The sequence below is a fragment of the Malus domestica genome, chromosome 13, assembly GCF_042453785.1.
Source record: "Malus domestica chromosome 13, GDT2T_hap1".
NCBI classification, from domain to species: Eukaryota; Viridiplantae; Streptophyta; class Magnoliopsida; order Rosales; family Rosaceae; genus Malus; species Malus domestica.
In genome coordinates, this window is record NC_091673.1 from 10,428,936 (window position 1) to 10,445,504 (window position 16,569).

The following is a 16,569-nucleotide window of genomic DNA, read 5'->3' on the forward strand; positions in this document are numbered from 1 at the left end:
TATTGCTTTTCTATTTTTTTAGCTTTTGCAAATTTGCAAACATAAAAAGGAGATAACAAAAACGCATCCAACGTGTATCGAACTCAAGACCTTTGAACGTAAGGAAAAAAGCATGCCCAATCAAACAACTTATTTTTGTTACAGAAACTTGTAATATTTTACTTTTATAGAGGCAAAAATTGAAAAAAAATAATAAAGAAATATAACATAAAAAAAATGAAGAGCATCCATCAAAATTTTGCACAGGGCCCCCAAATACTCAGGGTCGATCCTGATAGAGATTTACCCTTTTATTTATTAGCACGTGTTGATGCACAAAACCGGAGCGGTCTTGGAACAACGTAAATCCGACCGTGAATCTGCAAGAAAGTAAAAAACACAAGATGATCGTGGTTCACCCCAATGTTTGGGCTATGTCCATATTGATGTTAATTGTATTTCTCTGTAACTATATGTATGGATTACAAGTGTGAGGGGGAGTCCCCTAGAGAAAAAGAGAGTTTGAGAGAGCTTTACTCTGAATATGTGAGGGTTTGTGAGAGGGTTGTGAGGCCTTCCCATTGTGAGGGTGAGAAGTCCCTTTTATAGACTAAGGGCTCCTCCCATTTTACATAGATCATAGGCTCAATGTCTGGAAGCCCAAATAACGAGGCCCAATATAATATGGTACTAACAGTAGTCCCCCAAGTCTTCAGTCAAGAGAGTCTTTTGGCTGGAGACTTGAAATTCAGTCCATGTGTGGGCCGAAGTAACTAGATGTCGTCTAGAACTGATACTCGATATGAGGTGATGCTCAATGTGAAATGATGCTCAACTAGAAGTAGCACATGTTGCGAGGCTGCTTGGCTTGTGGCTTATGTTGCATTGGTTAGCTCGGCTTGTGGCGTTGAAGGTGAGAGAGTCCATTTTATAGAATAAGGGCTCGCTCCTCAATACATAAGTGATGGGTTAGGAGTGATGCTCGCGGCGAGGCGGTTACTCAGCTGGCGGCGATGCTCTTTAATGGAGGTAAGGGAGTCCCTTTAATAAAATAAGGGTTCGCTCCTCCGTACATGAATAATGGGTACTCTCTAATGAAAGTGAGGGAGTCCCTTTTATAGAATAAAGGTTTACTCATCAGTACATAAATAATAGGCTAAGTCCCCCAAGTATTTTTCATGAGGCCCAGTTATGGAAGCCCAATATATGGTACATAGTGTAGTCCCCCAAGTCTTCAGTCAATAGAGTCTGTTGCCTGGAGACTTCAAATTCAATCTATGTATGGGCCGAAGTGACGGTTGTTCGGATGCGGTCTTTGTATACCATGCATTGAAACTTTTGTATGTGAAGCTTTGAAAGTGAAGCTTTGCAGCTGGAGCTTTTGTAAATGAAGCTTTTGAAGTTGGAGCTCTCGAAGTTGGATCTCTGTAAATGAAGCTTTCAAAACTGATTGACATGAGTGATGCTCATGAATGTTTATGTTGATTGACATGAGTGATGCTCATGGATGTTGACATGAGTGATGCTCATGAATGTTGATGTGAGTGATGGTCATGAATGTTTATATATAATTGACATGAGTGATGCTCATGAATGTTTATGTATAATTGACATGAGTAATGCTTATGTATAATTTTGCAGTACTGGACGTACTTTTGATCACCTGGTTGGTGATAATAGCAGCAGACTGCCGAATAATTTTAGAGTACTGGACATACTTTTGATCACCTGGTTGGCGATAATAGAGGGTGAACCTTTAAGTGGAGGGATGTAGGTTGGAGTTTATAGCCATAATGCCTGGCTCTTTTGGGCATATGGGTCTTCGCCCTCCACATAACATTCCAGCCCACTATTCTGGGTTTGCCGACATTTTGCCCTTTTTTTTTATGGCAGATAAGGAAATAATGAATTATTATGAGAACAGGAATCTTATCTCCGCTTTTCCCAGTGGCTTCTTCAGAAAAGTAGGAACATGCATGATGAAAGTTTTCTTTTTCAAAAGTTGATGGCATCTTCTGATGGCTTACATGTTGTAAGAATAAAATTCTTATCTTCTCTGTTTGTTCATCATTGCTCTAGCAGTGGAATTATGAGCAGAGGCCTCATCCAAATCTGAGATCCGAAATGTACCTTCCCGATGTGTAGGGAGTTCCTCAAGCGCTCTCAATGTCTCATCACCTTGGTTAACTTTCCCAAATATTGCATACTTCCCATCAAGATGAGGGGAATCTCCAAGCGGCATTGAGAAGGAGGATCTGGCGCTGTTCGGATCTTATATGTATTCCCAAAGTATGACAGTTAAAAGTACGATTACATTCTTGCAAAATGAAGCTTATCTGAGTGCATCATAACCACATCCAGTCGAAACTATACAGTTTATACCATCAGATGGCCCATTCTGTTTGAGTCATATGATATCACGGTTATCACCAACAGACTTGGATAAAACAAGGTATCAGACTTTGCTGGAGATTCCATGAGATTGTCAGGGAGAAGGAATGGATCTCCAATTGTGAGTCCATTCAAAATAGATGCCATAATCTCGCTGAGATAACGCTTGTGAGAGTGGAAATTGTTGAGGTAAACCTCATCTTCAGGATCTCTGCCCCGCTTCCCAGATGGAGATGGTGAAGAAGACGATGAAGTTGATGTAGCAAATGCATTTGCAGATGATGAAAATTCTATCTCTGGGCCGCCACCACTTCCTCCTTTTCCTCTGCCTCCGCCTGATAAGCTCGACTCCGAACGCATTTGATAGCTTACTCTCACGCTTTCTCTCTCGCCTAATCTCTTTTTACTGGATTTTCTTCTTGGATTAATCTTAATTAATCACTTTTGTTTGTTTTGTTTTTGTGCTCATAATCTCATAGAGAGAGAGAGAGAGAGAAAGAAAGAAGGTCGAAAATGAAGAGGAGAAGAGAGAGAGAGAGATTTCTTGGGTTTTGCAGATTCTCGGTGGATATTGTGGTGAGGTTTCACGGTGGTGAGATGAAAAATTGAGAGAGAACCGACATAGTTTTTCGTGTTGATTCCCACAGACGACGCCAAATGTTGATGCACAAAACCGGAAGGATCTTGGAACAACATAAATCCGACCGTGAATCTGCAAGAAAGTAAAGAACACAAGATGTATCGTGGTTCACCCCAATGTTTGGGCTATGTCCACACTGATGTTGATTGTATTTCTCTATAACTGTATGTATGGATTACAAGTGTAAGGGGGAGTCCCCCAGAGAAAGAGAGAGTTTGAGAGAGTTTTGCTCTGAATATGAGAGGGTTTGTGAGAGGGTTGTGAGGCATTCCCATTGTGAGGGTGAAGAGTCTCTTTTATAGACTAAGGGCTCCTTCCCTTTTACATAGATCATGAACTCAATGTCTGAAAGTCCAAGTAACAAGACCCAATGTAATATGGTACTAACAGCATGAAACCACATAGTGACGGTAAGGCCGTACCAGGTAAGTCATCTGCCTTTGTGATTCACTGCATCAGGATTGCAGCTAAGTCGTGGACTCGCGGTGCATCCGCGTCTTTAGACCGTTCATCTTGCTTCTTCATTGCTTTTGACTTTTGGAACGGCTGAAGATTTGATTTCCCGTGTCTTAAACCCTTTGGAATTGCAATGTAATGAGTGAAAACAATGTGACAGACGTTTGTGGGTTTTTTTGAGTGGAGAGATGAGAAGATGGGTAGTCATGCAGTTGTAGTAGGCCTTCCTTCTCCTCCAAATCGTAACGGCTCTCTCTCTCCTCCAATTCCCACAACTTCTATAAGCAGCTCGGTAGTCTCTCTCTCTCTCTCTCTCTCTCTCTCTCACACACACACACACACTGGTGATGATAGAAATGGGTAAATTTTGCAGAAGAAAAAGGATGGAATTGGAGAGCAAATGGCAAGGAAGCAGACAGGGGATGGTGGGTACAAGTGGCGTTTGGTGATTGCTTATGACGGCACCCGTTATGCAGGTTATTTCTTTCTTGCATTAAAATTCAAAGCTTTGAGCTTTGCCCTCCTCCTGCTTCAATTGTGATGTGCTTTGCTTTGTTAGGCGTTGGCAAGTCTTGGGTTTTGCTAATTATTACGTTTGTGAGGAACCCAATTGCTAATATTGAAGGAAAAAGTGGTTTCTTTATTTTTCGATTTTATGTTTCGATGAGAATTACATTGGCTAGAGCAAATATGCTCTTCTGTGCACCTGATTTCGAATCCCTTCCCCACAACTTTGATTAGTTTAAGGTATAATATCGCTTGTATATAAAGGAAAAAAGTTTCTGCTGACAATAAGCTCTGCTTAGAAAATGATTCTATGATATATTTGACATAACGCCGCTGAGAAGGATTTTACATTTTCCTCAACTTCCAACTTTGTGCATCTTACTTGTGCTAGTGCTATGTTCTTTTTGTAAATCGGGCACCTTATAGTCGTGAAGGTCATTCTTTGTTTTCAAGTTGAGGAGAAATCTGCCGTATTACCAGTTATATATAATCATGTGTCTGCCTTGGGTCTATCTCATCATGCCTGGGATGGGAGAGATAGGTTTATGGTTGTATACAACCGGTGACACCCAAGAACCTCTCCAGTTTGAGATATTTAAGATGCCCATTTCAAAAGTTCTCAACTTGATGTTAAGCTCCAACTTTCTGCATCAATCATCTCCCAACACCTCAATGAATGTGACAGGATGGCAATACCAGAGTTCACCGCCTACAATACAGTGCTTTGTGGAGAATGCTCTAATGGGCGCAACAAAGCTGGAAAGGAAGGATCTTCATTTCGTTGGTGCAAGTAGGACAGATAAAGGAGTACATGCCTGGGGTCAGGTCTGACTTTCTCACAACAAGCATTTTCACAACCAACAACATATCACAGACTTACTTGCAGTTGAGCTTTTCAGGTTGCACACTTTGTCACACCTTTCAACTATGACAGCATTGAAAGCATTCATGCTGCTCTTAACGGTCTTCTTCCTGATGATATCCGAGTTAGGGAGATCAGCCCTGCAGTGCCTGAATTCCATGCTCGTTTTTCAGCGAGAAGCAAGATTTATCATTACAAAATATATAACGACACATTCATGGATCCATTTCAGCGTCACTATGCTTACCATAGTGCTCATAAGCTAAACGCCGCTGTTATGCGAGAAGCTTCAAAGTATTTTATTGGAAAGCATGATTTCTCTGCTTTTGTCAATGCCTCCCAGAAGGAACGAGTGCGTGATCCAGTGAAGGATATATTCCGTTTTGAGGTCATTGAAATGGTAGCAACCAAAACCCACAAGATTTCTTGAACAGTAGTTGAATGTTAGAGTTCTCTGCATTACTTTTCATTGATTGATATTTCTGTATAATCATCTTAAACCAATTTGATTAGCACTTGTGTTTCATTTTTGTATCAATAAATAACTGATTCTTTAGTCATATCCTTGTTTAGGGAGCTCTTTTACAGCTAGAAGTTGAAGGCTCCGGCTTCTTATACAGACAAGTCCGGAACATGGTGAAGCATTCATTTTAACCATTTTTGTCAGAAGTTAATGTCTTTTTAGTTCCAAGCAACGGATCCATAAGCATTTGCATTTTTACACCACTGCAGGTTGCTCTGCTGATTCAAATTGGAAGGGAAGCGCTTCCTCCTGATATTGTTCCCAAGCTATTGGCAACACGAGATCGTAGGGCGCTTGCCAAATATACCATGTTTACTCCACCTCATGGGCTTTGTCTCGTGACGGTCAAGTATAACGAGGAGCATCTACGGCTTCCATCCAGTTGCTCCACAACCAGTTTTGGTAGGCATTATACTATCGGCTCATGTAAGCTTCCATTCTACTAAGAATTTCACTTGTACCAAGCAGTTTACAAGAAGTAATAACATGATTATTCACCATTGAAATTCAGTTTCTGTTATAAGTATCACATAATTCTTTCCTTTGGATCCGGTGATTTGTTGACAGCTTTAAAATTTTCACGGTCACTGAGGTTTTTGAAACTCATCACTTTGGTCCATAACGTTGAACATTGCTTAATATCATCCTCCACGTTATGCTCTGAAATCTAGCTCTATTAGGAAAGACGGATTATATGTTCTAGGAGATTGTCGATTTAGTGCTTAAAACGTTAAATGCGAAATATCAACAACGTATTGTCCCTCTCTATCATTACTTTATATTTATTTCATTTTATACAAATAGTAACATGATATCGTAAAGCATTTTACAAGGTGCACAAAGAGTTATGTGCTTGTAGTTGGTTGTTGATCAAAAGTAGCTAATATTTCAGAGTCATGGTCTTCATCAATCACTTCAGTGATTTCTCTCCCATGACGCTCGCTACTTTCAAATTTCCAACTGCTCCCAAAAGATATCTCACCATCATAAGTCACAGTGCTTGCAACGATCTTCGGATTTTCTTCCTCTTTGGTGATTTCTGGAATAACGGATAAACTTGTTATGTATGGGGTTGGTGGAGCTTTTTGTGGGACTTCCTCTTCTGTGATTTCAGAGGTTGAAGAAGAGCTTATCGCTACAGGAGGTGGAAAACGCTGATCAGAATCTGGAGCTTCCTTAACTATTTTATCCGAGATTGAAACTTCAGTTGTGTCAAAATTGTGTGCAAGATGCGACGATGAGTGGGAGTGGCTCCTTGAAATGGATCTGCTCTTGGAAAGACTGTGTCTTGCTTTCTTGTGCCAGTTTTGGAGGCCTTCAACTACAGATTCAGTAAACACTGCTCTCCTCATGCCAGAACCCATCTATCAAGTAAACCAACCATTAATGAAAAGGAAAAACAAAAAAGAAGTAATGTCATTGATTTTGAAATTACTATCCATTACTCTCTGTATCTCAATTCTTTCAATCTCATATATATCCACATTTTCTTAAGGGTACTACATCTGAAGGACCTTCAGATGATGTTCTATATTTCATCGTAAAACTAATTGACAATATGGAAAGGAACTAAACTCCTTATGATGACATATAAGGTCCCTTAATTTCCCGATGTGGGAGTTGGATTCACACTCTTGTTTGGTGCACACGATTGAGGTCTGGTTTGGTACTGAGGTGATTCTGAAAAAAGCTGGTATCAAAAAAGGTTGGGAGCTTTTTTGTTTTTGGTAAACATTCAGCTTCAACTTTTTTTCACAGTTTTGGGTAAAAAAAGCCAAAAACAAGAAGATACAAAACCCAGCTTTGAAAAACCGGCTTCTTTTCACTTCTGTTTTATATAAAAGTTTATCAAACACTATAATACTGCTTTTTTCTTTTCAAAAGCATTTTTACAAAAAGTTTACCAAACACTCTACAGCTTTATTTTACAACTGCTTATTCTCACAACACAGCAGAAGCAACTTTTTTTCAAAGCACAGCAATACCAAACCAGCCCTAGATTGGATTGAAGAAATCATATAATTCAAGGTATGTGTAAGGGTTGAGGTGAATAATTTTCATTTTGTGGGGATTGAAGGGGATGAGGTCCTTTATAAGTAATCTATCTTCTACCTTCAAGTTGAACGGAAATTTCATCATTTCTTCCTTCAACATACCTTGAATACTATGAGTTTTCCGATCCAATCTAAGCCAATCATAGTCACTTAGTTAAGGAGAGATAAGTCTTTACCTGGGTAACAAGGACATGGAGAGGCAGGGTCACATAACCACAAATTAACTGCACAACCACTCCCATGGTAATCCTTATGGCTATGATTTCACTTTTGCGATTTAAGCAAGACCCTGAACCAGACTCAAACTGTAACAATTGGCAATATATACAGGATCAGCTTTAATTACAGGAAGTAAAAATTGCTTGAATTTGTCAAGTTATATAAGATACCTACCCATGTCCAGGTTAAGAATGCCAGGTGAAAGGAGTTCTGCAAAACCAGTTCAAATGCTATATTCAATATCATTCTTATAATTTGGAAATACTGCAAGGGGAATGTTTCGTAGCCACTGTTTGGCACATGTTGTCAGACGGTAAATCCGGATTATTGATCGAATTGGTTCTTAAAAAATATTAGAACTGAATGAAATATCCCTACGTAGTGGCCCTTTTGTTGCAGTGGTTCTTGTTTAAAATTTAAATACAAGATTTAGAGGCTGCCATTAAATCTTGATGATAATTAGGAAGATCATCAAGTGAATTTGTTTTGTAACAAGCAGATCATAAACTGTCATTAATTCTTACTTATGTGCGTGACCAAATTCTCAGTGTGGTAACAACAGTAAAACGTTTGACAAGAACTGTATTTTATGAATACCTTATTTATAGTTATCCATGCATGCATGTGTTTGTAACGACGTTGAATAACCTAAACTGTCTAGTTTTTAAATATCCTTTTAAGAATTATTCCTAATAAAAATCATTGAAGTATACCTGGATTAGGACGAGTTGGATGAGGTGAAGAAGCCATCTGGGTCGACCAAACCAAAACAAGTCATCATTGAGCTGCACTAAAACACGTCCTCGAACAACGGAAGTATTCTTGCAGCTCTCCACACACATTTTAGTTATTATCACCTCCAGCTTTGCTCCCACGACTATCACGATCTTTGAGAAAATGAAAAAAAGTCGGCAGTGTTATATAATCTTTAAGAAAAGGAAAAAAGTTGGCAGTATTATATAATATCTATATATGTAATTAAAAAAATAGAAACTTGACGCGTTGATTAATTTGTTTTGTTTTGTATAATAGATGCCGTACCAGTAAGGGAATGAATGGCAGCCAATAATGATCATAAAACACTGCAAATAATAAATAAATAAATAATCATAACAAAGAAAATGTTAAACGTCAATCAATATAAAATAACATATATATTACTTTTATTTTCCAACAAGCTTAAGCCGCTCTTACCATGCGAACTGAGAAATATGAAAAGGATAGAGAAGAGCCAAATCCAAAATCTGCAAGAGATTACCAAAATGTCATATTCTACATATAATTTGTAGCAAGCTAAAGCATCTTGTGTTAACCATGAGTAGCAAGATACGAAAAATGTATATTATTAATGGTTGTGTTGTTAATATGGCGCAGTTGATTTAAATCAAGTTGGTGATCGATTAGGGGTTCTGATTGTGTATTACTACTTGGCAAATGATTGATGAGTAAGAGTCTCCCAAAATATCATGCTTTTTGTTTCTTTTACAAGATATTCTAAATTACTCTAAATTTACTTAAACAACGAAAATTTGAAATTAATTATGTACAAAGAGAAATGATGCATTGTTCTAATCAATTGACTTAACTCACATCTGTATCTTATTCATTTGTTAAAAATATTATACATTATGTTTATGACATTGTCTCATTATTAAAAGCGAGTATTTTTTCGTACCTAATGCCAACCACTTGCTCAAAGTCGTCATCGAAAGCTCTTGCAAGGAATCTCAGGAAATTGAAGTTGTTGCCGTCTGCAAAGTTGGCCTGTGAAGTCAAACATGAAACATAAGAAATTAGTCACACACATGTTTTTACATTTTTTTTTTAAAATCGAGGCCAACGCATAACATTTGATCTTGCTTACCCTAATGAAACCATTCCTCAGAGTCATGTAATCAGTTTTTGAGATTGAACCACAGAACTGTCGAGCAAAACAAACCTATACAAACCATGCAATGCAAGGAGAGAAACAAGAAATATTAATATAGTTGCACAACACCAAAATTTTATGAACATATAGTCGTATAAAAGCTTTTTGGATTGAATTTTTAATTTGGTCTGCATTAATACATATACTTACAATATATATAACCTATGAATAAACAACTTTGTACCTAAACTAAATGCTTACATATTAAAATATAGCACCTAAAAGGAACAAAAAGAAAACTCAAACTAACACCCAGTTTTGGACTTTAATGAAAAAGTCAAAACATTTGTTTGGTATGAACTAATTTCCTAATAAATTAATCTCAATATATGTATATGTTTGTCTAGTATTAAACTAACAAAAAATTACTATAATCTTTTGTATCTTTTTGTTTGAAATATTTTTCTTCCATAATATTGGAATAAGTCCCGATTTCGAATCCCTATTCCTTTAATTAAAAACAGTATGAAGTATTGAAATTACTGTACGAAATTAAGAAATCAGGCGTAAGGATCCAATTATATTATGACTTACAGGCCAAAGCAGCAGAGGATGTTTACTCCAGAACTTTAAATGTCTTTTCCCAAAAGGAGTTTGGTGGATGAGTTGGAACCTCCTTGAATCTGTATATACATAACAAAATTTCCTCAGAAGCGTGAAGCGTAAATACATATATACTGAGTAACTATTATATACAGTCTTACAGAACAGAGGCAAAGAGTTACCATTAAGGATCTGATATTCAAGTGTTCGAGTCTCATTCTCCCATGCATTCCATTTCCCCATCTGTTTTTTCTCAGAATCAAGATTCGATGAAAGTTATAAACTTATAAGACACAAATCTTTAATTATAAGAAGAAAGCACATGCATGCATGCCAACATCATTAACCGAGCCCTAATAAGATTGTAAGTGAGAAATACATTTAATTAGAATTTAGTTGCAAAACTAATTATCATTTGGAGAGAGCATTCTCGAAAAATTAAGTAGCTCAAACAAAAATCATAGGATAATACTTGCGTTCCCCCTCTGTGGGGATGAGCTTATTCTCCCCGTATAATGTATTCATCCTACAAATTTCATAATCGGAACCGTTTAATTTTTTAATTTAATTTAAAGATCACCCCGGTACAAAAATCATTTGAGTTGAAGGTCTTTTAGTCATTAAAATGTATAGAACAAATCAACGGTGTGGGTACCAGTAACATATATATTCATGATGGACCATTTTATTTATTTTATATGTTTGGATGATTAAACGATTTTAGAATTGAATGTTTTTTTTTAAGAATGATCTTCAAGTGTGACGATTAAGAAATTGAATGGTTTCAATTGTTTATTTGCTCAAGATACGTTATTTGCAAATGGAGATATATGTGTATCCCCTCATGGGATGCAAGTATTCTCCAAAATCATATAGGTAGTCATTTAATTTTGATTAGATAAATAGACAAATGTGATGTTTCCAAAAAGAATAAAGTTAGCCGGACACACAAAATTGACACAACTTGATGGCAGACTCTAATAAAAGAGGGCAGTTTGTAAACAAATATGTTAATTTTGTGTTTCTAGCATATCACCATCCTAATAATAAATAGTAATTATGATGATAACTAAATTATGGCTAATACGTACCGTAATACGATTACAATAAGGTAAAACATGGCTAATAATAATCTTATTGATTGTTGTTGTTGTGAACTTTATCATCATGTGCTTGCAAATGAAATGATTTTTGTAGGGGTAATTTTTAAACGAAGATTAAGAAATTGAACAGTTTCGATTATGAAATTTGAATGGTTAAGATACATTATTCATGTTGGGAAATGAGCTCATCCGGCAAGGGAGGAATACTAGTGTTATCATTCAAAAATAATAATAAGAATATTAATAATAAGTTAATGCATGTGTCCCTTCTCCCACTTACAATAAACGAACTTTTATCGTCCAAACATTATAATGAGAACCGTTCATTATCTTTATCATCATCTAAAGATCATATATGCAAAAAATTATTCAATTTGTAGATCTTTTAGCCATTTATATGCATAAAATAAATAGACAGTTCATCATAAAGATACTACTTGTTACCAAAAACCATTGATTTTGGTTTAACAAGTATGGATGATTAAACGCTCTCCAAATTGAACATTTTTTTGTATATTAGATGATGACAAAGAAAATGAATGAACTGTTCCAGTTATAATCTTCGGACGATAAAAATTAGTTATTCGTAAGCGTGGTAACACAAGTGTTATCCTTAATAATATTACTAGTATTATTAGCCTTATATAAAGGATGTACATATGAGTTGCCCACATTGCAAGATACTTGTTTTGATACCTTGGCCATCCCGAGAAACATGGTTAAGATGCAGTAGAGCACATGAAAAACTGTCACCAGAGAGATTAAGATGTTCAGCTGCAAGACTCCTGCCCTTGGCAATAAAGGAACCATCCCCTAAATACCACATTAAAAAATGTATATATTAATCCCAAACGACCATATACCATGATATTATTATTATTATTATTATTAATTAAATCATATTATTAATTTAACGCCGGTTACTTTCTCAGGGCTCCGCAAGAGAAGAAAAAAAATTAAGTGAGGTCATTAAAGGGAAATAAATTAACTGCTGCCATTGACTCTACACTACTGGCACTAGTAGTAGTACGATGGATGAAAGAATATAATATAATGGATGGTATCATGGTAGCTGTATTTTTGGACTGATTAATATTGGTTGAACCAAATTAAAAATTATGGTATTCTCAATCAAGAGTTGTATACAATTATACGTCACCTGTTTTTTAACACGTGCTACGTTACATATATTAACATATATATCAGATGAAATTACTACTATATTAAGCCTGATTAGGTCCATGATTGTTATAAGTCATTGCATATAGTATGTATAAACTATAAATTGTACCTTTGCCTCGCAATAGTTTTGATCGTTGACTTCCTTAGAGCGATTGGTGGAATTTGAGCGTGGGACTTGCGTGGCTGATGAGACAGAAGGTTCTACGTCTAAGGAGTTAACGGGATATTTGCATAGAAGAAAAGTGTTTGCCACAGCTTGGCCAACGCAGATTTGTGATATTGGTTCTTCTGATATCGTTAGAAGCAGTGACATGAGACCCAGTTTCATCATTTCTATATTTAAAGTACAAGAAAATGAATTAAGAACAAAGTAAATGGTTATTGTGCGTCTTAGCACGAACTTCCACTGAAAAAATAATCATAAGAGACTTTCGACTAATTGAGAAATGCAGAAAGACAACGAGCAATTCGTGGAGAGTGCAATCAACAAAGGCTTGCAATAACCTGTTTTGAACTTCATCAAAGCCCTGTTTAGGGATTTTCTTCTCCCCCTGTTGAGAAACTGATCACGATGAAACAAAAACCAATTACATTCGAAACCATCTCATGTTTCATGATTAATATGACAGTAACATAATATAAATACAGTAGTAAGTACATGCATACCTTTGTTAAAAGGTGAAGAATAGTGTCGATGAGGAAGGATAGGAAGAAGAAAATCAAAGCAAATACTGAAACAGCCCATGTTGGCGTTTCTTCAAGGGAACGTGCCATCTCTCTCTCTCTCTCTCTCTACAGACATCCATAGACTGTTAGACATCCATGTATTTATACTTGCTTTCGGCAATAAGGTGATATTTTTTTTTTTGTTTTGTCCTTTTTTCCTGGTTTGACGATATATAAGATTTTTGCTAGGGTTTATTGTGAACCAAGTTATCTTATTACTATAACATGACAACGTGCAGGTACTACAACTGGTACGTATAAGTACGGAAAAATGTAGTTGTTTGACATCAATCAATTAATTAATTCTTTAAACAAGTAATATTTCCCTGTCTAAGAAAAAATGTACGGTGTGATCGATAACTGTCAACTTCTATGACAACCGCATGCAACCAAATTAACAATATATATAAATACTAATCAACATTTTCGCGCAGAGAGATTATTTTCTCGACGAATGCGGAAGCAAAAGTCAAAGTCGTACATTTTTTAAATTTTTTTTAAGGATCACAGTTTTCTTCCACGTATATGGCCAGTTGTTGTAATAATCCAAAGTTCTTATGCTTATCGAGTTATCAATCTTACTTATTTTGTACGGAGTCAACGAACAAGGATCCATCAGTTTGATTTTCTTTCTTTTCAAAAAATCTAGTAAATAGTGTTGAATGTGATCCTTCACTAGCTATCAACTTCATCAATGGTCAGTGACTCGTTGTGTTTCTTATTTTCTACCCATCCCTATATTGGTGAATTATGCTGTTCATTTTCTGGTATGAATGGAATAGGGTGAACTTGGATTTGCACATTCTTCATAATGCTCCGCCAAGTGATATTATTGGCATATTTTTTTCTTTTTGCTGCACTATTATTGACATTTAAAAAAAAAGATTACGATGTTGATTGATCTAATTAATGAATAAGTACATAATCAGTTTGAAGAAAAAAGTGTTTCTCACTAAAGAACATTACAAATTTATATTAAATGAGATTTGCAGTAACTCAAGGGTGATTATAAGATCATCTCCAACCCTTGGGTTAAAACTTAAAATTTTTAACCTAAAAAATTTAGGTTTTAATCCAAAAACAATTTTCCTCCTCCAATCCTTATGGGTTAAATTTTAGTCCGAGATTATTAAAAAAAGAATTTAGGATAATTTTGTTTTCTAAAGTAACTTTAAAAAAAATTATGTAAACTATCCTAATTTAATTTTATGAACATTTTAACCTAAAAATATATAGATTTTGATAAATATTAAAAAAGCAATAAACTGACACCATGAAACTCGTGAAACAAAAGAATATGAAACACATAAAATAATTTTTTAATTACTTTAGCTGTTAAATTTAAATTTGGACCATTAGATCTTCTTTTTTACCATTTGGATTTGACCATATTAGATCTTAGCCGTTGAGTTCAATGAATTTATAAATATCAAACTAAAAACATACATATATAGTGGGCCAACCCCGACTAAGATCATCTCCAACCCTGACTTATAACCTAAAAAATTTAGGTTTTAACCCAGAAACAACTTTTCTGCTCCAACCCTTCTGGCCTAAAATTTTAGCCCGAGATTATCAAAAAATGAATTAAGGCTTTTTTTTTTAAATTAACTTAAAAAATCCTAAATTAATTTTATGAACATTTTAACCTTAAAATATTTGAATTCCGATAAATTTTGAAAAATCACTAAATCAATACATGAAAATCATGATAAACCACTTAAACTTAATACAAACGACATTTTAGCCTTTGGTTTTACATTTGGACCGTTAGATTTTATTATATTTAAGGAAAAATTAGTATCCGGTCTCTAGTTCTTACTGTTCATTGATTAAGACCTTATTAGTTCTCAAATTTTGATTCAAGTCCCTATCATTAATGTGATAATGAATTTACATGTTTATTATATAATTTTTAATATAAAAATTAGTAATTAATTTAGGGTTTAATACTCACACCTCTATTAAACTTCTAATTAATTTTCAATTCAAACATTTCTAAAATAATAAAAAATTAAATTAAATTAAGTTTGTACCTATTAGTTTTTTTATATATATAAAAAGATTCTCAATTTTTTAATCTTAAATGTACCCATTCATATAATTTTTCAAATTTTTAAATCTTAAATGTACCCATTCTCAAATATATCAATTTGTTATATGTAAAATGTACCTTTTTTTTAATATAAAATCCATTCAAATTTTTTAATCCATGTTTAAACTTATATGGGTACATTCTTTTTCGTTGATTTGAGAATGTATCCATGTTTTGGTACAATACCTTTTTTTGTTAATTTTGGTTAATGTACCCATACATATATGTATACACACACACACACACACACAATATAATAGAGAGTATAATTTATATTTTATTATTTTTAATCCCATAAATTATGGGTTTTATTTAAAATCTCATTAATATAAACAATTACAAATTTCAATTTTTAATTTTTAATTTAAAAATATAGTAACTTACATTATTATATTAATGTTAGGGACCTCAATCAAAAACTAAAAACTAACAAGGTTTCAATCAAAGAATATTGATAGTTAGGGACTACATCCAAAGTGTCCCTATATTTAATCTAAACCGTTGGATTCAATAAATATATAAATACAAAACTAAAAAAAAAATTGAACTTGGACCGTTGGATTAATCAACGGCCCATTTAAATCCAGCCATTGGATGAAGAAAAGTAGTCGTTGGGCTATATAATTGTCTAACACCCGGGGGAACAACCTCACGTGGGTTGGTTGGGCTGCATAAAAAGCCTAGCACGTGCAACGCATAGACGTTTAGGTTTTGGGCAGTGGACTTCATAGCCCCGATAGGGTCCACTTTGCTTTGTGGCCTAAAGTTGGGCTGGTATTTGGACTCAGAATAAGTTTTAGGTTTTAGGTTAGTTTTAGGACATGGGTTGGGTTGGGTTTTGGGGGGAAAAAGAAGGAGAATTTTAGGTTATAAGGCAGGGTTGGAGTGAGTCTAACTGGGGGAAATCCTGGGCTAAATTTGCCCCATAAATGAGTTTTGGGTTAAAACTCATATTTGCCCCAAGGGTTGGAGTAAGTTGGGGTAAGTTTAGAACCTAAAATTTGAGTTGTACTCCAATGATTGAAGTAGGTCTAAGGGATTTATAGTATATTATATATATAGCTTTTTTTTTTTTGGACAAACGATAGCGTTAGTGGATTAAATAATTTAATATTAGGGGGAAAGGTAATTGATGGGGATCAACCCTGATGCAAGACAAACCAAATGACTGGGGGAGATAACCTGGGAATCACTTAACCAGGGGCAACGGAACTCGCTTGCGTTGCTAATCGTGGATTCACTCACACGACCAAGTCAAACACTTGATTGTAGAAGGAGGAAACACTCACTCCAAATGCACAAGGCAAATAAACTATTTTTCATTCATTCAAGTCCCCTTTCTCAAGGGTTTAGTACATA

General features: G+C 35.2%; 2 protein-coding genes across 3 annotated transcripts; one reads left to right on the forward strand and one right to left on the reverse strand.

Annotated features, from left to right (window-relative positions):
- Positions 1–3,611: 3,611 nt before the first annotated feature.
- LOC103452618 (uncharacterized) lies at positions 3,612–6,852 on the forward strand. 2 transcript variants are annotated; one of them, XM_017336680.3, is made up of 7 exons: positions 3,612–3,758; positions 3,840–3,942; positions 4,659–4,798; positions 4,873–5,235; positions 5,409–5,471; positions 5,568–5,784; positions 6,251–6,852. In XM_017336680.3, coding segments are annotated over exons 1-7 (984 nt in total). In that variant the 5' UTR covers positions 3,612–3,662; the 3' UTR covers positions 6,253–6,852. The 2 variants fall into 2 exon arrangements, with proteins under 2 accessions (XP_017192169.1, XP_070666955.1); XM_070810854.1 differs by having other exon boundaries at positions 5,568–5,760.
- On the reverse strand, positions 6,143–13,168 carry LOC103452680 (MLO-like protein 12). Its single transcript, XM_029091830.2, has 14 exons — positions 13,056–13,168; positions 12,894–12,951; positions 12,499–12,722; positions 11,904–12,020; positions 10,287–10,347; positions 10,096–10,184; positions 9,496–9,570; positions 9,307–9,395; positions 8,826–8,875; positions 8,673–8,713; positions 8,345–8,518; positions 7,806–7,841; positions 7,589–7,717; positions 6,143–6,722 (listed from the first exon to the last, which is right to left on the reverse strand). Exons 1-14 carry the CDS (start codon positions 13,161–13,163, stop codon positions 6,204–6,206), a joined length of 1,770 nt encoding a protein of 589 aa, XP_028947663.1. The 5' UTR covers positions 13,164–13,168; the 3' UTR covers positions 6,143–6,203.
- Positions 13,169–16,569: the final 3,401 nt, after the last annotated feature.